The sequence below is a fragment of the Cetorhinus maximus genome, chromosome 9 (assembly GCF_964194155.1).
Source record: "Cetorhinus maximus chromosome 9, sCetMax3.hap1.1, whole genome shotgun sequence".
NCBI classification, from domain to species: domain Eukaryota; kingdom Metazoa; phylum Chordata; class Chondrichthyes; order Lamniformes; family Cetorhinidae; genus Cetorhinus; species Cetorhinus maximus.
Window position 1 is genome coordinate 107,363,337 of NC_135887.1, and position 26,528 is coordinate 107,389,864.

Consider the following 26,528-nt stretch of genomic DNA (forward strand, 5'->3'; position numbering starts at 1 on the left):
TATATTCAATCACATACTGAATCATGCATTCCGCCCCATCCAAAATTCAGCATAAATGCTCCCTGATTCTGAGAAGTAAATCAAGATAGAACATCAAAATCTCCATCCATCTTCACTATTTAACTCTTGGCTTGTAGATAAATGCTATTATAACCCAGAGAAAAAACAGTGCAGGAAACTTTAAGATCACAAGAAATAGGAGCAGGAGTAGGAGGCATTTGGCCCCTCGAGTCTGCTCTGCCATTTAATAATCTGATCTGCGTGGCCGTAACTCCTGCCTCTCCCCATAACCCTCGACTCCCTTGTAGATCAAAAACCTGAATATATTCAAGGCTGAGCTAGACAATGATCCAGCCTCCACTGCTCGCTGGGGAAGAGGAATTCCAAAGATCACCAGAAGAGCTTCCTTTTCATCTGTCTGAAATGGAAGACCCATTATTTTTAAACTGGCCCCCAATTCTAGATTCCCCCTCGAGGAGAAAGATCCTCTCAGCATCAACCCATCATGCCTGCTCCTGAATCTTATGTTTTTCAATAAGATCACCTCTCATTCTTTTAAACTCCAATATGCATAGGTTCAATCCGCTCAACCTTTCCTCAGAAGACACCACCTTCATCCCAGGAATCAGCCGAGTGAACCTGCTCAGAACCGCAAGTACACGTACATACATACGAATTAGGAGCAGGAGTAGGCCACTCGGCCCCTCGAACCTGCTCCACCATTCAATAAGATCATGGCTGATCTGATTGTAACCTCAGCCCCACGTACTTGCCTACCTCCGATAACTTTTCACCCCCTTGCTTATAAAGAATCCATCTACCTCTGTCCTTAAAATATTAAAAGACTCTGCTTCCACCACCTTTTGAGGAAGAGTTCCAAAGACTCATGACCCTCAGAGAAAAAAATTCTCCTCATATGTCTTAAATGGGCGACCCCTTATTTTTAAACAGTGACATCTCTTTAGCCAAGGAGACTAAAACCGTACAAAATACAGGTACTCTAGGTGTGGTCTCACCAATGCACTGTACACTTGTAGCAAGACTTCCCTACTTTTATACTCCAACCCCATTTTAGTGCATAACTGATGACACACATTTATTGTCCAGAGTCTTAGAACAATCACTTCATTAAATATTCTAATTTTGAACAGATAAATGTTTGTGGCTGGGGTTTACAGATTCAAATTAGAGAGATAACCACATGGTAGCAGCTATCTCCAAGACCAATTGCTAGAGTTTTGAGGCAGGCCTACTCAATGTTTCAAGAGCAAATGCTACCCAGAAAAGCTCCCCAGCATAACAATGTGGTCAGTTTTCAGGTAAACCAATGGCAGATGATATGACTGGCAATCCATTCAAAAAAATGCCAATAAATGAGGCAAACATTCAGGATAGTCCAAACCAGGTTTACTATGGCAATTAGCATATGGCATTGAGCCGACGGCAAACTGTTCAACTTGGCAAAGCTGTATGCCAAGCCCAAAATGTACAACGTCCTTGCCCACGAGTTGCTGTTTGCTGATGATGCCGCACTGGCATGCCAGACTGAAACTCACTTGCAACAACTTGTAGGTCAGTTCCCCAAGACCTGCAAGGAGTTTGGACCGACAATCAGCATCAGGAAGGCCAAAGTTATAGGCCAGAATGAAGAGAATCCACCTTCCATCTATATTGACAACCCCACTTTGGAGGTCGTCAATAGCTTCACATAACTTGGATCAACGGTCATCAGGAAATCATCACCAGCAACCTCTCTTGATGCCAAAATCAACACCAGGATTTCCAAGGCCGCAGCTGTCATGTAAAAGTTGAGATGTAGACCAACAGCAAGCTAACCGAGCATACAAAGCTCCATGAGTACCTGGCTTGTGCTCTCAACACCCTCCTTTGCAGTAGCAAAGCAGGGACAACTTAAGCAAACCAAGAAGAGCAGCTGAACAATTTCCACCTCCGCTGCCTCAGACTGGCCATCCCTGACAAGACAGATTGCTGAATATGGAACTACACCAGCATGCAGGGATCTCCATCATGTTTGCTCTCTTGAGTCAGCAGCAACTCCATTGGCTGGATCATGTGAGCTGAATGGATGATGGCCACAATGCCAAAGACATGCTCTACAGCGATTTTGTTATGCGCATGAGAACAATAGGTTGCCCACGTCTGCAAGCAAGGCCTCAAGTTAACCGGGATCAGAGTTGATATACGGGAAACCTGGAGAGAGACAGGAAGGGCGTGGAAAAAGCAGAGGACAAAAGAAATGACCAGGTGGCAGAAAAGAGCGCTCTCCAGCAGGAAAAAACATCAGTTAATCTCAGGCCAACGCTATTCATCGGTGTCAGTTGCGGAAGGGACAGCCACTCTCAAATTGACCTCCACAGACACAACAGACCATGTTCAATACAGAAGTGACATACACCCTGGGTGCAGTCCATCGTCTCCCAAGACGGATCGATGTCATCACTCAAGCCAAGTTCACTGGGACTATTAGCATACGTGTCTTGAAGCCAATTAATTTCTAAATCAATTGGAAATCTATTTTAATATTAAATCATCTCATTAAAAATCTTCTTAAACATGATTCATTACTTATCAAAGCTTTCAGCGAGTGATTTTGTGATTTTACTGGATACAAGCCAATATGTCAGGACAATGCTGGGAAAATGGTGACAGCAGGTTTCTACATGAAGTCAAACAAATCCAACAATTGCCAGTTATTAAATATAACCAAAAGGCATAAAACTGACCATGAAAGTTGTGTGGTGCGACTGTCAACTCTAAATTTCTGATTGTTGTTTATTAAGCTGAGGCTGAAAGCAAGAATACACTCTGCTATTAATTTAATAAATTCCATGCGGTTAGATTCAAAGCTCGGGTTATTTGAAAACTTGTCTGCAGGGTGGGTGGCAGTTAAAGGGACAATGCTTATTTTCATTGTCATATAAAATGAGCATTGAAGCAGTTTAATAGTTATCAAAACATCAATACTATTGCTACAATACATAAGCCATGAATTCAAGTGGCACTCACTTATTCCGTGGCTTTCTTTTTAACCAACAAAGAGAGCAAGATTACTGGTTGTCTGTGCATCCACAATGAAAATGTGTCTCAAGCACTTAATCATTGCCCTATGGTAATTCATTCATCGTTAAATAAAGGTCCCCATTAAGTCTAGTTTTTAAATAGCAAGAGAAATCAATGTAGGATCCCGAAGAAGTCACATTGGACTCAGAACGTTAACTCTGTTTTTCTCTCTCCACAGATGCTGCCAGATCAGCTGAGTTTTTCCAGCACTTTGTTTTTATTTCAGATCTCCAGTATCCGCAATATTTTGCTTTTATTATAGGATTGCTTCAGATTTGGCCCATGCAAAATGGAAAGACTAGTGTTTGCAGGACTAGGAAACACTGCATGTTACATGGCAAACCAACAGTTTACACCCAAGCAGTATTACAGTGAATACATTTGATGTTAATAGTTGAGATCTGAGGTGATGGTTGGAACAACTGAACTAGGGTGCAATTGGGCAAGACACACAAATTGCTCAACCTATTGCAATCTCCAGGAACGTTGATCATGAATTTGCTTCCGAAATTCTGCATAGAATCCCTGGTGGTTATTGGCAAATCCACTGCCCAGAGTATAGTTCAGCTGTACAGGCCTGGGTTTCATCTGCGGTCTGATCAGTTTGATGATCTGAACCACGGCTATGGGTTGGGATGCTAAAATTGGCTTCAACCGCTCGGGGTGAGGAGAGCAAAGGTTCCCAGTATTGACTGCTGCTCTCAGATTCAGGCTGGAAAAAGCTTAATTGCTAAAATCAGGTCAGAACAAGTTCAGCCCCAAGATATAGCTGTCGGATATTTACCGTCTAGACTCAAATATAAAAGGAAACCTACCAAAGGTACCAGAGAGGTAATTAAGATAGTTGAACTGCAACCCAGCAACATTGAATACCTTCAGGCAAAAGGGCAAGGAATGGGGTAAAAGCTCATGTGCATAGAGCTCTGCCTCCCCGACTACCAATCACTAAGATAACTCTGCACAGCTGTGAGCACCGTCTCAAACCCAGTGGGGCACTGTCAAACTGGATGGTGTACAGGCTTCCCCACAAGGTATTTTTAGTATAGTTCTCCACACCACACCTTTTGCATATTAAGTTCTTACTGAGAGTTTGCTGCAAGAATCTTTTTCTTTCAAAACAAAAAAGTTGGAAATCCTTTCAGGATATAAAGATGCTCCAAGTTCTATACATTTTCTGTTGTTCCTTGGGTGGCGCCTCCTTCTGTCATCAACGCCTCGTCATTTGGAACTCCTTTCTGTCTAGTAGGAGCATTCGTGCAATAATTATTAAGCAGTTGAAGAGAGCGTGGATTTTGGCCTACACTGACCTGTGACCGAATACTATGTTGAAAAGGTAGCCTCATAGCAGGCCTGGATTACACAGATAGTGCTATCACATGTGGTGCTAAAGTGGCTGTACTACTAGACTTTCAAACCCCACAATGAATTCAAATCTTACCATTACAAGTGGTCAAATTGAATTCAATAAATCTGTTCAAATCATGTTGGTACATGTAACTAGCCATAGTCCACAAAGGACCATTAGCACCTCTTTACATTAAAGCGCAACAACTGGTTATATATAGCTTAAAGAGCACCAATCACAAGAATTGGGCAAGGCGTCATCCACCTTGAGTCAGGTTTCCATCAAGGTCATGATTTCAACACAAACCTCTCCAATAAGTTTAAGGATAGGAAGGGTCTTGTGCATAAATAAACAGGCATTTTGAAGGGAGATGCAGAAGGGCTGGATATAACTGATCCTGTGTCAGGGTCCACAGGATCAGGCTTGAGTGGGATGAGGAGAACAAAAAGGAACATTAAGCCCTCAGTGGCCATGTTGGGTGGGAAGGTCAGCAAGAGAGCAGAATGGGGTAGATGGAGTTGCTCAAAAAAGGCATCAACATTCTCAATCGGTCCTTTAGAAGATGCCAAAAGAGGCACAGAAAGAAGCTGCAGGCTCATCTAAGAGCGAATCAAGTGTGAGACAGCAGCAAGAAAGTCAAGGGATGCTGTAGGGTTGAGGCAGGGATTTGGGAGGGTAGAGCACCAAAAGGAGAGAAATATTGTTGGACCCTGTACCTCTGGTCTGTTGGAACTTAAGGATCTGGGTTGCATGCTTCGAGATGACCAAGTTGGTACCATAGGCGAAGAAGGTCAGCAGACCGTTCTAAGAAGAAACACATTCTGTTTATTTACAAAAGGAATTCAGCAGCTACACTAGTGTGCTTACAACTCAATACTCTGTCTTTACACTTCAGACTCTAACTCAAGACTACTGACTACAGAGGTAGTCCACTCCACTCTGCTATTGGATACCAAGATCATGTGATCTTCCATTACAAGATTTGTCTTAAAGGTATATTACGCATCAGATTACTACATCCCTCCCCCTTTGCTCAGAAGTACATTTTACAATTTTTCTCAAAACATCAAATTTTTCACACAGATAAGTAATTTACAAAGTCAATCTTTCTGGGAGTTTCCTTGTGTGTGTGGAGCGTCTCAACTCTACAGCTTCTGATGTTTTATCCGGAACTCCTTCACTGGGGTTGTCTGAGCATCGGTCCTTTGTGGACTATGGCTAGTTACATGTACCAACATGATTTGAACAGATTTATTGAATTCAATTTGACCACTTGTAATGGTAAGATTTGAATTCATTGTGGAGGTTGAGAGTATAGTAGTACAGCCACTTTAGCATCAGGCCCATTGGTAGGTACCTGCAAATCTGTTTCCTTGACTCTTACAGGTACAGCCAGCCCTTCAGACACATCTGTACTCAGAGGAGTTCTTTCAACAGGAGACATTGACTCAGTCATGAACACTGGTGGAATCATTTCTGGATATTTTGTTTCTCCTCTTCTTATATGATCCACATGTCTCCGTATGACTCGATCCTCCACTTTCACGTGGTAGGAAAAAGGTCCAGTTATTGCATTTATTTCACCAAACAACCTTGTTGGTCCTTCTCTAAAATTCTTCACGTATACCTTCTCTATGTTAAATGTCCTGTCACGACTGTGACAGTCATGTTCAGTTTTCTGACTGCCCTGACTTCTTTCCACCTTCCCCCTGCAAAATTTGGCATAATTAGGCTAAATCTCGACCAGAAACAGCGTTTCATCAACAATTCCCCTGGTGTTGTATGAGGGGTGGTCCTGTAATGGAAAAGAAAACGTGGCAGTTTAGTCAGTATAGAATCTCCAGACAATTTCTTCATACCAGACTTGAACGTCTGAACCGTTCTCTGCCAGTCCATTTGAAGAAGGGTGGTACGGTGAAGTTTTTACATGAGTGATACCACTGAGGCTGATAAATCGGTTGAAACTCAGCATTCGTAAATATCGTTCCATTGTCTGATATGGCCACTTCTAGTAGTCCGTTGATTGTGAAAACGTTACGTAGCTTGTCAATTGTAGCAGAAGTTATTGGTGACTTCACTTCATACATGTCCATCCATTTCGAGTGAGCATCAATAATAAATAGAAACATTGTTCCCATAAAAGACCCCACATAGTCGATGTGTAATCGCCTTCCTGGCCACCCCCAAGGGTGTAACGGAGCTGTTGAAGGTAACTTTCGCACTTGCTGACACTGCATACAACTCCTCACTAAATTCTCTATTTCTCCATCCATCCCAGGCCACTATAGATAGCTGTGTGCTATGGCCTTCATTTGGGGAATTCCTGGATGTGCACTGTGAAGTTGTCTTCACTGAACAATCCCAGCAATGGCTTGTGGTCCGATATGATGGTAAAATGTACATACTGGTGAGATTTCTTAACACCAAAGATGATTGACAGGCCGCCTTTTTCTATCTGAGAGTACTGTTTTTTAAGCTGTGTTGGGTGTTCTCGATACAAATCCTATAGACCATTCTGATCCATCATCGATTCGATGGGACTGCACTGCTCCGACTCCTTAGGGAGATGCGTCACATGTCAACACCAACTCTTCCTTTGGGTCAAAATATACTGGAAGGGTAGGTAATTGCAACAACTGTTTCACTTTTGTGAAAGCCTCTTCCTGTGGTGTTTCCTAAGACCATCGTTGGTTTTTCTTAAGTGATACAGTGGTGCCAGTTCAGTCAACAAATTAGGCAAGAGGCGTCCATAGTAACTGATCATCCCAAGAATGATTCAAGGTCGGATGTATTCTTTGGTGCTGGTGCCTCTCTATTGATTTTCACTTTCTCCTCAGCTGGGTGTAGGCCTTGTGAATCTACCTCATGATCTAGATAGGTTACCTCTTTCTCTTGGATTGTGCACAATTCTTATTTTAAAACACACTCCCACCTACAAAATACATTTTAAACCTCCTTCGAAGTTTACCAAATGTAACGGTGTAACGGTATTACAGTTGAATAAAGGCAACTACAGAGGCATGAGGGAAGAGCTGGCCAGAATTGACTGGGAGATGAGCCTAGCAGGAAAGACAGTGGAACAGCATTGGCAGGAGTTTCTGGGAGTAATTTGGGAGAGACAGCAAAAATTCATCCCTAGGAAGAAGAAGCATACTAAAGGGAGGATGAGACAACCATGGCTGACAAGGGAAGTCAGCGACAGCATAAAAGCTAAAGAGAAAGCATACAATGTGGCGAAGAGCAGTGGGAAACCAGGGGATTGGGAAGCCTACAAAGACCAACAGAGGACAACTAAAAAAGAAATAAGGAGGGAGAAGATTAAATATGAGGGTAAACTAGCCAGTAATATAAAAGAAGATTGCAAGAGTTTTTTTAGATATATAAAGGGTAAGAGCGAGGCAAAAGTGGACATTGGGCCGCTGGAAAATAACGCTGGAGAAGTAGTAGTGGGGAACAAAGAAATAGCGGAGGAACTGAATAGGTACTTTGCATCAGTCTTCACAGTGGAAGACACGAGTGACATCCCCAAAGTTCAAGAGAGTCGGGGGGGCAGAGGTGAGTATGGTGGCCATTACCAAGGAGAAGGTGCTAGGAAAACTGAAAGGTCTGAAGGTGGATAAATCACCTGGGCCAGATGGATTACACCCCAGAGTTCTGAAGGAGATAGCTGAAGAGATAGTGGAGGCGTTAGTGGTGATCTTTGAGGAATCACTGCAGTCAGGGAGGGTCCCAGAGGACTGGAAAATCGCTAATGTAACCCCCCTGTTTAAGAAGGGAGTGAGGCAAAAGAGTGGAACTTACAGGCCGATTAGCCTGACCTCGGTCATTGGTAAGATTTTAGAGTCCATTATTAAGGATGAGATTTCAGAATACTTGGAAGTGCATGGTAAAATCGGGCAAAGTCAGCATGGTTTCATCAAGGGGAGATCATGCCTGACAAATCTGTTAGAATTCTTTGAGGAGGTAACGAGTAGGTTAGACAAAGGAGAGCCAATGGATGTTATCTACTTGGACTTCCAGAAGGCCTTTGACAAGGTGCCGCACAGGAGGCTGCTCAGTAAGATAAGAGCCCATGGTGTTAGAGGCAAGGTACTAGCATGGAAAGAAGATTGGCTGTCTGGCAGGAGGCAGAGAGTGGGGATAAGGGGGTCCTTCTCAGGATGGCGGCCGGTGACTAGTGGAGTTCCGCAGGGGTCAGTGTTGGGACCACACCTTTTCACTTTATACATTAATGAACTAGATGAAGGAACTGAGGGCATCCTGGCTAAGTTTGCAGATGATACAAAGATAGGTGGAGGGACAGGTAGTACTGAGGAGGCGGGGAGGCTGCAGAAGGATTTGGACAGGTTAGGAGAATGGGCAAAGAAGTGGCAGATGTAATACAACGTGGGGAAGTGTGAGGTCATGCACTTTGGTAGGAAGAATAGAGGCATAGACTATTTTCCAAATGGGGAGAGAATTCTGAAATCTGGAGTGCAAAGGGACTTGGGAGTCCTAGTCCAGGATTCTCTTCAGGTTAACTTGCAGGTTGAGTCGGTAGCTAGGAAGGCAAATGCAATGTTGGCATTTATTTTGAGAGGACTAGAATATAAAAGCAGGGATGTGCTGCTGAGGCTTTATAAGGCTCTGGTCAGACCACATTTAGAATATTGTGAGCAATTTTGGGCCCCATATCTCAGGAAGGACGTGCTGGCCCTGGAGAGGGTCCAGAGGAGGTTCACGAGAACGATCCCAGGCATGAAAGGCTTAACATATGAGGAACGTTTGAGGACTCTGGGTCTATACTCGATGGAGTTTAGAAGGATGAGGGAGGATCTGATTGAAACTTCCAGAATACTGAAAGGCCTGGATAGAGTGGACATGGGGAAGATGTTTCCATTAGTAGGAGAGACTAGGACCCGAGGGCACAGCCTCAGAGTAAAGGGAAGACCTTTTAGAACAGAGATGAGGAGAAACTTCTTTAGCCAGAGAGTGGTGAATCTATGGAATTCATTGCCACAGAAGGCTGTGGAGGCCAGGTCATGGAGTGTACTTAAGACCGAGATAGATAGGTTCTTGATTGGTAAGGGGATCAAAGGTTACGGGAAGAAGGCGGGAGAATGGGGTTGAGAAACTTATCAGCCATGATTGAATGGCGGAGCAGACTCGATGGGCCGAATGGCCTAATTTCTGCTCCTATGTCTTATGGTCTTTTGGTCTCTCTTCCTATACAATATTCATCTTAAAGGTATATTATACATCAGATTACGACAAATATGCTTCCTTTAAACCACCCCCCCCGCCCTCTTGGCAGGGCAATGTGAGAGAGGGATCTAAAAGAAGTAAAGAATAAAGGGTGGGGGGAATACATGGAAATAGAGATGATGGGCTCAGGTCCTAAACAGCAGCAAAAACATGCCCACGAACGAACACAAAAAACTCAAGTTATATAGACTTGGTTACATAGCAATAGTATATAGTAGTAGTATATCCTGGTATCAAACAGGGAATGGGAGTGGAGACAATAATGGGGAGCCCAGAGTTAAAGAGATCTGGAGTTGACATAGGTGGAATGGAGTTAACATGGAGCATCAACAAACTGAATTCCATGGGAACAATAAGCCAGCTGATCAGTAACAATCAGAGCAGAAAGGCAATGGGGTGAAGTCGGAGATCATCACAAGATCCAGTGGTGGTGAATAAATGGACCATCCCAGTTTCCTGCATCACTATCCCTGGGTATGCCCTATCCCACAGGCAGGATAACTCCACCAGCAATGGGGCATAATGGTTTACAGTCCAGTGTGTTTGGTCATGGGAATCATTGACATTAACTGTGGGCCACATGAAGCCTCATAGCTTGAGTTCAAACAAGGTCAAGGAAAAATTCCGCTAATCACCACTTATTGCATGCCCTCAGCTGATAAATATGTACATCTCCATTGTGAACATTATCGAGGCCGAACATTGAAGACTCGGATTGTACTCTGGAACTCAATATTCACCAATAGGAGTGCTTAAGAACTATCAACACAGACAACACTTGGCCTGTGTCAGGCAATGAAGAAATCAAAAGCAAAAAAAAAAGGGTAACCTAATTGACTTCGTCCTGACCAATCCATCTGTTACTTGTGCCTGTCCATGACAGCCCTGGTCGAAGTGACCGCTGCAGAGTGAAGATGAGGTCATGAGGACACTCTCTTTTATGTAATACTATTGTGACAAGTGGGGCAAACTAAGGAAAGATCTGACAACCCAAATTGGGCATCTCATAGGCCATAAATCAATATTGGCATTTTATACCGCCACAATCTGTAACTGCATGGCTCAACATATCTATCCATCCTCCAACAACTCTGGCTTATTGGGAAATATAAATAGCCTGCAATGAGCAGGCAGAATAAAATGAAGAACTTACTTTGGAAGTTACTACACTGGGCCACCAGCATGCTAAACACAAAAAGCAGTAGACAGCAGACAGAGCACCCAACAGTTCAGAAAATCTCTATAGCACAACCACATCCAGTTGAGCACAGTAGTGGACACCAAACAACAGAGGAGGTGGCTTTATTAACCTTCTCATTCTTCCACCCTAAGAGGCAAGACTGGCTGAAAATTTTGCAAACATCTTTGGTCTTCAGCAAAAAAGTTTCAAGTGGACAATTCACTGGACTCCCTCCCGAAGTTCTGATAATTACAGATGCCAGCATCTACCCAATGGCTGAATATGGAACCAAAGAGGCTTGGCAAAACCGAATTAAAAAAGGGAAAACCATTCCCCTTGTAGGTGGTCATACATGACACAAAGATGGTTTGTTCAAGGCCATGCACAGTACACCCATTGCAAGAGTTCTTCAACAAAATATCCTCAGCCCAACTATCAACTTCACCAATGATCTTCCTTTCATCTTAAGGCTAAAAATGGGGCTATACCCTGACAAGTCTAAAATATACAGCACTAATCACAATTCTTCCAATATTGAAGTACACATGTCAGCATATAACAAGTTCCGGATAACATCCAGGATACATTTCTGCCCTATGCAAGTGTAACCATCTCTACCAAGAAAAAATCCAACTCTTTCCCTCAACCTTCAGCAGTTCCACCATTGTACTACAGGGACAATATTCTTGGGGTCACCACTGACAGATGCTTAACTAAATCAACCATATTTAAGATGTACAATACACAACTGGTTATTCTTAGCCGAGTGGCTCATCTCTGGACTTCTCAAACAATCGCCACCGTCAACAAAACTCAAGGCAGGGGTATAACTGAAATTCACCCTGAGCCTGGATGGACACAAGCGCAGCAGAACTTAAGAAGCTAAGCAACACCCAGGCCAAAGCAGTCTGCCTGACCCAGTGCCCCTGCCACTGGACTTGATATCCTCACCTTCCAGTGAAGAGAAGATCATGAGAACACCACAACCTCCAAGATCCAGCCCAAATTATACACCTTTCCATCTTGGACATACACCACTGTTCCTTCATTTCTAGGTCAAAAGCCCAAATCTCTAATGAACACCATTGTAGGATCAGCATCACCATAAAAAAGCTGCATTAGTTCAACAAGATATCCTGCCACCATCAGCAAAACTAGGGATGGGGAATAAATGTTGAATTGTCAGCTTACCCATGTCTGAAGAATAAAATTTTAAACATTGTTTTTATCCATACACTGCATTTCACCTATTCTTGGCAAATGTTCCTTCATTCTTTTATTTTAAAAATATATTCACGATTGATTTATATTTACTTGTATCTGACAACATCAAGTAGCAGGCATTTTCCATGAAATTGACTGTACAGCACTCAGAAGCTAAAATGGACATCTGACACATGTTAATAAAGGTATTTAAATGAAGCTACACCTTATCTTTCTAAACCAAATAAAGAAATATTTCTCTCAATATTCCACCGATTCAATTAATTGTACTTACCAAAGTGAACGATTCATTTGTGCACTGAAAACAACAAAAATAAATTGTTCTCCTTTCCCACTTGCCGAAGTTTCAGGCATAGCAACCCAGGTGCTTATATTTTTCATCTACTGCTACCATAGCAACTGAATGTATGGGATACGACAGAGCACATGGCTGATTCTCTGGGGCTCTATTACTGGTACTAACAGCTGCAGTGTGTGCTCAACACTGGGCCTGAAACCTAACTGTTGTTGAAAGATGAATGCTGTATGACCACAGATCAGGAGATAGGCTTGAACTAAAAATCAAATAATCAGCATTGTCTTTCGCTTTGTACATTTCTACATTTTTATTATTTTTTTTTAACCAGAGGTGCGGTGCATTTCCTGTGTTGTTAACAATTAAGGTGTGTCCCTTATGAAGGGTTTTAAAATCCCAATGCATCACGTAGCTGCTATTTTTTTTAGTGGGGGGGGGGGGAAAGAGAGGTGGTGGAGGGAGGACTTCAAACAGGTTATCTTTTTTTTAAGCAGACCATTGCGCTGTTCTTATCCTGTGCGGCTTTATGGGGTTCTTAATAATCCAGCACTAATTTTTCTCTGGTAAGAATATGCATTCGCATACCACATCTTTCTCCATTTTTCACAAATGTGTGATTTGTTATGTACTAAGATACATCTGCTCTATGATCCCATGCAAGAGCCACACAAATTTGAGGCACATTAATATCAGGTTGAAAGTATCCTCATCTTGTACACTTCAATTTGCAATTTAAAAACACTTAGTTGAAAATATTAGGCTGAAGTATAGTCACTAATAAAAAGAGAGCAGTAATTATCTGAGTCGCAATTAATATTAAATGAGCTGCTGCTCATATCAATTGCATCGTTATGTGAATAGGCCCGCTGCCTTCTCATTTAGTGGTTCTTTCCATAACTCTTGGTTTTGGTGGACAAAGAATTCACACAATACACATACCACGTAACAAATCCAGATGAGAAATTGCAATAAGTAGCTCTTCTAATGATCTATTTGAATCAATCAGGAAAATCCCAGTTTCAATCCTGATCTTTGTTCATCTCAGGCTATGGTAGTGATGCTCCCACTGACCTCAGTATCACTCTCCTAAAAAAAAAAGTTTTTTTTTTCAATACTGGTAATGATCAAGGGATGAGGTGGAAATTCAATGTTTAGATGTCAGGTGAGAAGTAGGTTCAGCTAGACTATATCACACTCTGGCCACACTCATTGCCTAGGTTCTCATGCGTGAAGAATGGGCAATTGGGCAAGGTATGGCTGGACATCCAATGGCCCTGGAGCTGTACTCCAGAAAGTATCGGAACCATTAGAGGAGAACAGCAGAAAACAAGGGAGAAACAAAAAACACTTCTATGGTTTAATAGAACCTGGTGAGAAGTATAGCTGCACCAGATACGTTTTACAAAAAGTCTCTGATAGTATAATAGCAGCTACACTAAATAGACATAATAGGCTTGCGTCAATAGAAATCATCCATGTACTTCAATGTTTAGTACTACTCTAATTTAGGCTCATATCTTCTGGTCTCTGGATGGTCATACCCTGGAGATAATCCAGAAGATGCACTGGGGGACCCCTCAGAAGTCGTGATGCAAGGACTCCACGGAAACTGCCTGGGAAGTTTCAACGTCTAATGGGCAATCCCCTATATCTAGAACCCTGGCGACTTCGGAGGGTTCCAACCCACTTACCTGGATCGTTATCCAGGAAATATTAGACAGGAAAAAGCCATGTCTACCCCCTGGTTAACTATACACTGACCTCTGTACCCCCCGACCATCCCCACACTCCAAACTCCCCACTGACAACCGCTGCACCTGACTCACTTCCTCCTCCCCAGCCCTCTGACTCCATCCTCAACCCTCCGACTTCCACTTGACTTGACCTCACCACCCTACCATTCTACCCAGCTGCCACCATATCCATCCTAGCCCCTACTCACCCTACGACCATGCCTCTCCACCCACCTTGCCACCTATCACCCTACCCAGCTGCCACCCTACACACCCACCAACCAGCTGGCACCCTACCACCCTACCACCCCTACCCACTTACCTTAATCACACCCCTTCACTAACACACTAAAAAAGGTACTTAAAGTGTCCCAAAGCTTTTCATTGTGCTAGTGAGTGAAAATTTACCAAAATACAGCAGCTGGTTGGATTCATATCTAGTACAAAGGAAGATGATTGTGTTTGTTGGAGGTCAGTCATCTCAGCTCCAGGACATCACTGCAGGAGTTCCTCAGGGTAGTGTCCTTGGCCCAAACAACTTCAGCTGCTTCATCAATGACCTTCCTTCCATCATAAGGCTAAAGTGGGGATGTTCGCTGATGAATGCAAATTGTTCAGCACCATTCACAGCTTCTCAGATACTGAAGCAGTCTATGTCCCAGTGCAGCAAGACCTGGACAATATCTAGGCTTGGGCTCACAACTGGCAAGTAACATTCACGCCACACAAGTATCAGGCAATGACCATCTCCAATAAGAGAGAATCCAACCATCACCCCTTGATGTTCAATTGCATTACCATTACTGAATCTCCCACCATCAACATTCTGGGGGTTACCATTGACCAGAAACTGAACATAAATACTGTGGCTACAAGAACAGGTCAGGGGCTAGGAATCGTGAGACAAGTAACTCACCTCCTGACTCCCAAAACCTGTCCACCTACAAGGCACAAGTCAGGAGTGCGATGGAATACTGCCCACTTGCCTGGATGAGTGCAGCTCCCACAACACTGAAGAAGCTGGACGCCATCCAGGACAAAGTAGCCCACTTGATTGGCACCACATCCACAAACATTCACTCCCTCCACCACCGACGCACAGTAGCAGCAGTGTGTACCATCTACAAGGTGCACTGTAGGAATTCACCAAGCCTCCTTAGGCAGCACCTTCTAAACCCATGACCACTACCATCTAGAAGAACAAGGGCAGCATAGAGATGGGAACACCGCCACCTGGAAGTTCCCCTCCAAGTCACTCACCATCCCGACTTGGAAATATATCGCCATTCCCTCATTGTCGCTGGGTCAAAATCCTGGAACTCCCTCCTTAACAGCACTGTGGGTGTACCTACACCACATGGGCTGCAGCGGTTCAAGAAGGCAGCTCACCACCACCTTCTCAAGGGCAACTAGGGATGGGAAATAAATGCTGGCCCAGCCAGCGAAGCCCACATCCCGTGAATGAATAAAAAGCAGCTAGTGCTGTAAAATTGCTTGGCTTCCCGATGATCCTGCACAGCGCATAAGGACTCCAAGGACAGGTACACTCTGCATTTCTAAAGAGGCTTGGTTTGGAAGTCTGAGGGAGAATGTGGAGCTCTGGTACGGAGTAAAAAAATAGGGGGCAAGTGGCTATCCAACGGTGACTGCCATTCCTCAGAAGATTTGGCCCATTAGTTATGGTGAGTCCTTCACCAAATCAGATCATTTTTAAAGATCTACTACATGATTTCCATTAGTAACTAATGCATGTAATTGCTATCAAGACAGCAACTTCTCACTCCACCTTTACTTCTTATTTTTTCTCTGCCTCCCTCCAAAGAGCAGCTACGTACACAGCTTACTTCAAGTGGCTAAATTAGTAATTAACTTATCTTCGATATCAACTGAGCTAAGAGTTAGTTTTAACAGACCCTCATCCCAAAGCGAAGTCTCAGCTATTCACAGTCTTTATTAAGAACTTAGATGGTGGAATAGAGAGCCATAGTTTGCTGATGGCACGAAGATAGGCGGCATTATAAGCAGTGTAGGTTGAAATAGAAAATTATAAACAGATATGACTCAATTAAGTGACTGGACAAAAATATGGTATATGAATATCAATATAGGCCAATATGAGGTCACCCACTTTGGACCTAAAAAGGTTAGATCAAAGTGCTTTCTAAATGGAGAAAATTTCAAAACAGTGGAGGCCCAAAAAGACTGGAGGTCTATAAATAGGTCATTAAAATGTCATGGGCAGGTACAGAAAATAATCAAAAAGACAAATGGAATGCTGGCCTTTATATCTCGAGGAGCAAAATACAAGCAGGTGAAAGTTATCTTGCAACTATACAAAGCCCGAGTTAAAACACATCTGGAGTACTGTGTTTAGTTCAGGAACTGAACTTTAGGATGGATACACTAGCCTTGGAGAGAGGACAAGGTAGATTTATCAGAGTGCTACTTGGACTTCAACAAGGAGATGACTCAAACTAGGGTGGGCCAATTCAACTGAAGTTTTCAGGATATTAAAAAAGGAACTGATGAATTAAATAGATAAACTATTTCCACGGGTTGTGGAGTCTAGCACCAGAAGAAATAGCCTGGAAGATGAAGCTAAAAACTTTTCAGGAGAGAAATTAGGAAACGCTTCTGAACACAAATGGCAGGAGGAGTTTGGAACTGTCTTCTGCAAATGGACCTTGATGCAAGGGCAATTGTTAATTTTAAATCTGACATTGATTTATACCGACCAAAGGTATTAATGGATATGGGGCAAAGGACCATATCAATATTAGGTTACAGATCAACCACAATCTTACTGAATAGTGGAACATGCTTGAAGAGCTAAATGACCTACTCTTGCTCCAATGCCCCAGAGTAAAAATTATGGGCTGTAACATCTTGATGGATTGGCAGCTGAGTCAGATTGCCGCTCGGTTTCCAAGTTCTTACCTGGAAACCTAGGCGATCCTATCTTTCCCAACCTTCTGACTCAGGCTGGACAAGATCTGGGCAGTGCAGTGTGTCCCCGGGGCCTAGTGTTGAGAACTGTAGAGTCGAAGTAAACCACGTCCCCTTTTTCAGAACTGACACTAGCTGCCATAAACAGATAACTTTAAAGGTCCAGCCAGGTTTAAAGGTCTTTGACAAAGTAAGTGTATAAGGTAAGTGGCTACAATTTGAGACTGGTTCGGGCCTTGGGAGGTGCCGGGCTGGGACGGGGGCGGGGTTACCCAGAAGCGCTTTTAATTCATCTAACTTTTTCTGGGTAATCATTGATGTAACACAGAAGGAACCATCTGAAGTTTTAAATCACAATTTTCTATCATTTCCAGTGCAGGACAATTGCCTATTGGAAGTTTGCACTTCCCAGGCAATTGCTGTGCAATCCTTACCTGGGAACTTTGGTGGGGGGTTTGGGGTCCCCACGTCCCCAGCGCATCTTTGGGGTACCACCCTGCCAGATAAAACACCCTGGACCTTGGATGTTACAGTCCACCATATACAAATCCCATTTCAGGATGTCAGCACATAATCTAGACTAACAATTCAGTACAATACTGAAAGACTTGCAGCATTGTCGAAGGTGCCATCTTTCCGCTTTAGGCATTTAACGGAGACCCCCCAACTATCGAGTCAGATAGACATAAAAAACACTCTTTGGAGGGAGCAATGGCCTCATCAATATTCGTCCCTCAACCAGCACCACAAAGAATGATCAACTGTACATTCATCTCATTTGCGATTGTGAGGTCTTGCTGTGCACAGTTTGGCTGCTGTGTTTGCCCATTTGTTGACAGCGGTTGTATTTCAAAAAAAGTGATTCGCTGATTGTGAAACAATTTACAGTGTGAGTTCTTTCTTCAGTTTCACAGGTTAATTTGACACTCTGAAGTCTCAACACAAGAAAAAAACTGCCAGAGAAAAAATTCACTCCATTATAAGCCCTGGAGTCAATGGCTCAAATTTTGCGCAACAATAACGACAGTAATAATCTCAGCATTCACCACTGTGATGATGGTAAATTTCAGCATTTGCACTTCTTAAATTTAATTCTTTCATGGGGTCTATATGCCGACAGCAAGGCCAGCATTGGTTGTCCATCCCTAATTGTTCTTGATAAGGTGGTGGTGGGCTGCCTTCTTGAATCACTACAGTCCATCTGGTTTCACTTCTCTAACAGTTCAATACAACTCATGGCTTGCTTGGCCATTTCAAAGGGCAGTTAGTAAAGCGTCAACCACTGAGAGCCTGGAGTCACATGTAGTCCAGACCAGAGCAAGGATGGCAGATTTCCTTCCCTAAAGGACACTAGTGAAGCTAGTCAAAGGTTACGGGGAGAAGGCAGGAGAATGGGGTTGAGAAACTTATCAGCCATGATTGAATGGCGGAGCAGACTCAATGGGCCGAATGGCCTAATTTCTGCTCCTATGTCTTATGGTCTCATGGAAGCGGATGGAGTTTTTACAACAATCAATTACGGTTTCATGGTTACCATTACTGAAGCTAACTTTCAATTCCAGATTTATCAATTAATTGAATTTATAAATTAATTGAATTTAAATTCCACCAGCTACCATGGTGAGGTTTGAACCTGAATCCCCAGAGCATTAGCCTGGGCCTGTGAATTACTGGTCCTCTGACATTACCATTATGCCACCATCTCCCAACATGCACAGTAAAACCTTGTCCAATTTGCCCTGCTTCGCCTCAAGCTTCGCTAACCAGTACCTTGCCAGTAGGTTTGGCACCAATGGACAAAAGCACGAAGCTGCTGTACTTACGCAACAAACACATCAGAAAAAGTTAGGGCTTAGCCGTTCAGAGGAAAGCGTATTGTTAACAGCGTGGGTAGTCTCAAGTCTTTTTGACTCAAAAAATTTACCTTTACAAGTGTGAAGTCTTATTCTTTCAGATCCTAATTGTTAGCGATTTAAGATAAAGTATTTTCATTTTTAATTTATTTACTTTTTCCATCTTTTATCTCCCTCTCAATTCCAGCTCTCTTTCATTTTCTGTACATACATTAAGTTAAAACATTAATTGACATTCTCTGCTCTGACTCTGCGTGTTTCAGTAAGGATTATTCACTGAATGGAACTGTCCTTGTTCTACCTCTATCTATCCCGTTGTAGCTGGATTATCTGCCCACGCCAGGATCTGTACATGATCTCCTCTTAGTTTTCATCAACATGCTGCCCCAAGTGACATCTGAAGATTTGGTGCCAGGTTTGAAATGCACTGCTGACAGCCAGCTCCACCTCGCCATCATCTCCATTGCCGTTGTGCTGTCAAACTGCTTATCCCACATCCAGCCTCAATTACCAGTTAGCATAGGTTGAAGAGACAGTGATGCTTGCTTTGTTTACAAAGTCCCAGATCCCCTGTATTGGGCACTACACTTAAATGGTTCTCTAATTACTATAAGTTACTATCTAATAATTCACTGAAAGTCTGTAGGCAACTGTCAGTATAATGAACAGAGGGTGTGGTTCGTTTGTTGCTGACCACAAAATTTAGGCCATTGCCTCCAGTGACTTTTTTACACTGATATCATTAATTAGACTGAAAATCCATCCTATGCAATGTCCTAGGATGAAATCTCATCACACAGAATTTTCCTCCTTCAATCTCCAATTTTCTTCCTTTCCTCCCTCCCACTCCACCCCTCTCCCTCCCAAATGATTAACTCCTTATTGGAGTTTGGCTCCATGCGCATTATAGCCCAATCTTACCCTCACCCATACACTTTCAACAGGGAACAACAGATATCAGTGTATTTTTCCTACCGTAAGCAGGAGGATCCTACTGTTGCTCCAACTGAGATCAGAAAATTCAAGATTTAATCAGGAATTGTATCAGGAACCACCCTGCTGTAGGTAGGTTGACTGGGGGAGTCTTGGGACATTATTGTTAACTATTGAGGTTCTTATCATCATCCTCTCAATAATCTTTTAAGTTAGCACTCCAACAGAAATAAAGCATATTGCTCAAAAGGCTAACAACTTGAAATACACCACAATTAACAGCCATAACAGTGAGACATTCCAGCTATATAGACTTGGTAATTGATCATATTTAATTTGAAATAATTAAAGTGTTCCTTTCACATTAGATTTAGAGCCAGTTATGATAATTAATGCACCATTAAAATAAAGTTCCAGAGTCATAGCTCCAGCACACTAACACAGCACAATACTTACTGCTCTTTCAGGGTGTACTCAATGTTTTCTGATGAAATCTGCCCAGTCACTGGGTGCCTGAACGATGATGTCCGTTGATTATGACTGTAATAAATCAGAGTATAATTAGCACCAATTCATCATTATACAAGATGCATTCCTAGCACCCCGTCCCCCCAACATGTGATTCTAATGCTGCTTAGATCTGTTGTGCATAAGGGAAGGGAGTGATGTAATATTTTACAAAAATGCCTTATATTTCAATATTTTCCTACACTTTCAACACAGGTGCGCGAATCTGCCAACAGCCTGCAGCACTGTATTGGTGCCAGCTCTCAGATCATACATTATGCTCTGCTGGTTACAATACTCAGCATGACTCAAATTGAGCCAAGACTTCAATCGATTTGAAAAAGTCAACAATGACTTAAATGCTTTCAAGAAAACAGCAGCATTAAAAAAAATGTGCAATTAACACTTGACTAATATTTTAAAAAACCCACATTTCCCCAAATTTCTTAATGTCCAGGCTGTTTAAGACAGTTGTATTATATGCACCAAAAAGACATCGCCCAGCATTCATGGAATACTTGCTTCAGCACAGTAATCAGCAGATCTGACAATTATTGATTCACTGTCGCCTTCCTCTCGCCTTTGCACTCTTTTGACTTTGCTATCTGTCTTGCAGGTACACAGGCTCCTTTTGTAGAAAACCAAGGTTTCTGTTAATACTTCAGGAACTAAATAATGAAGATCTGTTCGCCATGCAAAATTCAAGATTCAACTTTTTCTTTTATTATCATTTTCTCTCCACGTCTGAAGGTTCTGATCAACAAGCTGTAATGACTTGACATACCAGACATGTTTCAACAAGAAACAGTTAACTTTATTACAGAGAGCTTTTCAGATGCTACATGCTTGAACCAGGTCCTCGGCAAGAAGCCCTCCCCCCCCAGATTACCCACGCTTAGGGCTCATTGGTCAGAGCCGCCAAGAACAATCACATGACCCCTGATAGGTAGGAGGAGAGACTATACTTTCAGTTACTACACAAGCTAACTTAATCTAGTTCTCATTTGATATAAACATGCACTGTCCCAGCAGTTGTCATTATAGCACAACCAGAAGTAGAACCCCACTGATTTTCTCATTCCCAAGCCCAGGGCTGCTAATGTTAACTGTAACACATTGCCCCTTCAGCTGTTAAGCCACAGTAGAATGCAGACTGAATATGGGACCTTCCTTCCTTGCACAATTTTATTCCATTGAGGGCAAAGTGTTCAGCAATTGAGGCATTGGGGAGCTAGTCACTTTTCTAGTTAATTATTTTATCTTGCAATTTCCTTGCTTCACCCAGATAATTAATTTGTGCTCTTTAATCTTCTTTCACTAATGATTACACACCAAACAAATATTAATAAAACCATGCTATTCCCCTAAAGTTCATTTCAAATTAAATCTCTTTACTCTTCAAATGATAGCGTTGCTAATTTAATCCATCTGTCGCAGAATTTGCACTTGTATAGTTTATATAGCATGTTCTCAATGCAGCCCAAACCAGCCAATGAAATATTGTTTCAAAATGTAGTCACTTACTATTTAGGCAAATGCAACTGCTAATTTTCACAATGTCAGTGGGCACAGTGAGATTCCTAACCAATTAAACCGTTTTGGGTAGTATTGACTGAGGGATACATGATGGCCAGGAAATTTGGGAGAACTGCCTGACCTTCTTTGAAATGGTGCCATGGGATTGCACAAAAGACATAATCTTGAATTAATTTCTTAAAGACAGCACCTCCAACAATCCTCCCTCCCAGGGTACTGCACTCAACTTCGATTACCTGCTCAAGTCCTTGGGTGGGGCTTTAACCCACAACCTTCAGACACAGAAGCAAGAATGCCACAATAGTATTATATAAAGGATGGATGATTGTCACAAAACCTGATCACACATCACAGCTACAAAACCAGAAGAAAGTACTTTACACAAGAATACTAGATCAACCTTATTTTCATTTGTTATAAACATTATGAACGCATTATGAAAACTGATTTTCTTGACAGTTCAATTCATAATTACAGTATCCAATGTGTATCCATGCTATACAGAAGGAAGGCCCCAGTTTTATTCCTGGTCAGAACTGTATCAGCTACTGGCAGCCAGGGCAGTGGTATCTTATCATATTTGGCTACATCTCCTTTCTCCCTATGGTGCTGATTTTGATCGTACCTGACATTTCCTTAGATGGCCTGGTTAAGATAGGACGTTAACAATAAGGGATACGAAATGCACATTTACACCAAGTAAAACACCAATGGCATATGCCAACAGTCTGCCCTGTTTCATTTAGACGTTGCAGCTGTATTTTTTAAAAAAAATCAACTTTCAAATGGGTAAGGAGTACTTAACATTACTCCCACTCCCAATACACATGGCTGAATTTTAGGCCGGTGGGATTTTACGGTCCCGCCGAAGGCAATGGAATTTTGAACAGCTCGCCACATTTTATGGCCCCGCCCCCGGCTCAACTGGGCAGTAATTTGCACCCATTAATTCAGAGGTGGGCAATCCCTTCAACCTTGGGGATTGGGAGCTTATATCATAATACACTTATATCTCAGTAAAGCAATTGATATTTTTATTTGCTTTGTAAAATACTGAATGTTTTTCTACTGTTGTAATGCCTCAAGGCGACAAGCCAGTAATGTTTCTAAAACACTTGCCATACTTAAGTATTCCGAAAATGACTACATTACTGACTAAAATCAGAATGCTCACAACTTTGAGCAGTTTGACTACATGTACATTTCTCCCACAGCTCTTAGGCTATTCTTTTGCAACAAAGGATAGGATCTTATGCCTATCTGATGCCAGTGTTGTTATCCCTGCTTTGGTTGCGTCAATATCACAGGCTAATATCTGTACTCCGCCAACATTTATTGGTTAACACCAGCTGAACCACACATGACCTGCTAATGGAAGACTGACCAGCATCATTATAAAGTAGCCGTAGGATCTCTGGGCATGCAAGTTATCTTTGATGAAGACACAAAACCACCATTTTACAGTGATTGAAGCTGTTAGGAATGGTTAGTAACAGGAACATTTTTTTTTAAAAACAATCCATTTTATGGTTGGAGCAATTAGTGTGGCATCAAGGAGCCCTAGCATAACTGGCATCAACTGTAATCAGGGGAAAACTCTCCGCTGGTTGGAGTCATACCTAGCACAAAGGAAGGTGGTTGTGGTTGTTGATCATCAGTCATCTCAGCTCCAGGAGTTCCTCAGGGTAGTGTCCTAGGCCCAACAATCTTCAGCTGCTTCATCAATGACCTTCCTTCCATAAAGGGCAGAAGTGGGGATGTTTGCTGATGATTGCACAATGTTCAGCACCATTCATGACTCAGATACTGAAGCAGTCCCTGTCCAAATACAGCAAGACCTGAACAATATCCAGGCTTGGGCTCATAACTAGCAAATAACATTCGTGCCAGGCAATAATCTCCAAAAAGAGAGAATCCAACCATCGTTCCTTGATGTTCAATGGCATTACCATCACTGAATCCCCCACTATCAACATCCTGGGGGTTACCATTGGCCAGAAACTGAACTGGACTAGCCATATAAATACCGTGACTACAAGAGCAGGTCAGAAGCTAGCAATCATGTGACAAGTAATTCACATCCTGACTCCCCAAAGCCTATCCACCATCTACAAGGCACAAGTCAGGAGTGCGATGGAATACTCCCCACTTGCCTCGATGAGTGCAGCTCGCACAACACTCAAGAAGCTGGAAACTGTCCAAGACAAAGCAGTCCGCTTGATTAGCGCCAAACCCACAAACATTCACTCCTTCCACCACCGACGCACAGTAGCAGCAGTGTGTACCATCTACAAGATGCACTGCAGGAATTCACCAAGGCTCCTTAGACAGCACCTTCCAAATCCACGACCACTACCACCTAGAAGGACAAGGGCAGCAGTTAAAGGGAACTCCACCACCTGGAAGCTCCCCTCCAAGTAACTCACCATCCTGACTTGGAAATATATCGCCGTTCCTTCACTGTTGCTGGGGCAAAATCCTGGAACTCCCTTCCTAACAGCACTATGGGTGTACCTACACCACATGGACTGCAGTGGTTCAAGGCAGCAGCTCACCACCACCTTCTCAAGGGCAACTAGTGATGGGCAATAAATGCTTGCCCAGCCAGCAAAGCTCACATCCTGTGAATGAATAAAAAAATGTTCAGGGACCAATTTTAAAGGACAGCTTTTGTAGAATCTTCTGAAATGGGCAATTTCTGTAGAGCATTACAAGGCAGCTCAAATCACCAAGGCCTCTTTGCAAGCCTGTAATGAACTCCATCTTTACAATAGTCATGTGTAGTTAGGTAAAGGACATCCTAGAAATAAAACAGGCCATATACTTGTACAGTGTACAAGTCCCACTCCAAGACTGACACTCCTGTGCAGTACTGAGGGAGTACTGCACTGTCAAATGTACTGTCTTTCAAATGTGATGTTAATCTGAGGCCCCTTGCCCTCTTAGGTGGATGCAAAAGACCCCATGGCAATATTTCGAAGAAGAGCAGGGGAGTTATCCCCAGTGACCTGGACAATATTATGTACAATGTCGCAAATTGCATTTCCTATAGTGACTACACTTCAAAAAATTGGCTTTAAAGTGCTTTGAGATATCAAGTGGTCACGAAAACCACTTTATAAATGCAAGTCCTTCTTTCTTTTCAAAGAGCTTAATATCAGAATATAAGCACATTTTTGAGTTAAGAATTTTCTTTCACACAAATCAATACTTTACTGTTAACGCTGAAGGTGCAAACATATAAATCACAAGTTCATCATATTGCCATTTCAATTCAATATGATTTTAAAAACTGCTCATTTAAACCAATATTTTCAGAAATTTTAGATAACCTCCCTTTCCTATACACTTTGTCAATCATTAACATTTTCAGTCAGATCTTTTGAAACATAGTAGTTTGAATGTGACATTCTCATACAACACTCATTCAAACTTTGAAAAACACAACACAGTCAGACTGCAAACTTCCAAGCTTGGATTGTGTTTGGACAGAGAATTATGAGCTGTGAAAATCTGGTGATTGCAGATCTTGTCACTGTTGGCGAGAGCAATTTGAGGTGATGAATTAAGAGCAACATGCCCCAAGCACATTAAAGCACATAGATTCAAATGTAAATTTGCTGATTATATGTAAAATAAGCCATTTTACAGCAATAAATATGTAGTTAGATATCGCACCATTAACTTAATTTTGCAATCCAATTTTGCAGAAGCAACTAAAAGCTCATAGCTAGCCGCCAGTTTTAGTACAGATGCAAATGCTACTTGTGGTTTATGGCCATATGGAATTTCTTTAATGGTGCAAAGCATTGCAAATTATTTCTAAAATGGACATAGATTAAAAACAGGTATCCACCAGAAGAGCACAAACACATTTGGCTCTTCTTATTCCTGGCATATTATCCAGACCACATTATTATAGACAAGTTGTACTGAATAAAAAATCACATCAGCCTGGTATAATATGTGGTCTGCTCTGCATCTCCTGAACAGATGTTGGATCACAGATGGTAACTGAAGGTTGCTCAATTAATGAGTCCAGGCCACTCATCATTTTTAAAAGTAGGACATGTAAATCCTAAATATTCTTACAATGATACTTAGAGGGGCTTCATAAAGACACACTTGGCAAAGTCTTTCCAATCTGATGGCATGAAACTCACGGAAAATGTCATCGTAGTGTTTTCCTGGGAAGTTGTTCCAAGATAGACATATTCTTCTGTCTTAAACACAAAGATCTGGCAAACAAGGTTTTGATATTAACATTAATTTAACTTGCACAGCATAAACATGTAAGGATGTTAATCATTGCAATGGCTGTGCAGATCTGAATATTTTAAATAAAAGTCTCAGTGGTGACTGAAAAAAAACTGGAATTTTGAAGTCACCCACTTCTAATTTAACTAAAATCGATTTCCCTTCCTCAGTTTTCTCCAATGACCCCCCTTCTCCAATTCATGTTCCAAACCTGCTCAGCAGGATGGCTAATGTGTTTCAAGACAACAACTTTCATTTGTTCAGGATATTTATAAAGCATCCAAAGGTGATTCACAAAAACAAAATCAGACAAAAACTGGCATTGAGCCAAAGGAGACATTCGGTTGGGTGACCTGGCATTTGGTCCAAAGGGAAGTTTCAAGCAGTGTTTTAA

General features: G+C 42.2%; 1 protein-coding gene across 23 annotated transcripts in view; it reads right to left on the reverse strand.

Annotated features, from left to right (window-relative positions):
* plekha7b (pleckstrin homology domain containing, family A member 7b) overlaps positions 1 to 26,528 on the reverse strand; it is a 500,085-nt gene that overhangs the window by 161,658 nt on the left and 311,899 nt on the right. For all 23 annotated transcript variants that reach the window (XM_078549252.1, XM_078549249.1, XM_078549250.1 and 20 more), the window contains one exon: positions 20,291 to 20,374. In XM_078549252.1, the coding sequence (XP_078405378.1) occupies positions 20,291 to 20,374 (84 nt within the window). The remainder of the gene's footprint in view (positions 1 to 20,290; positions 20,375 to 26,528) is intronic.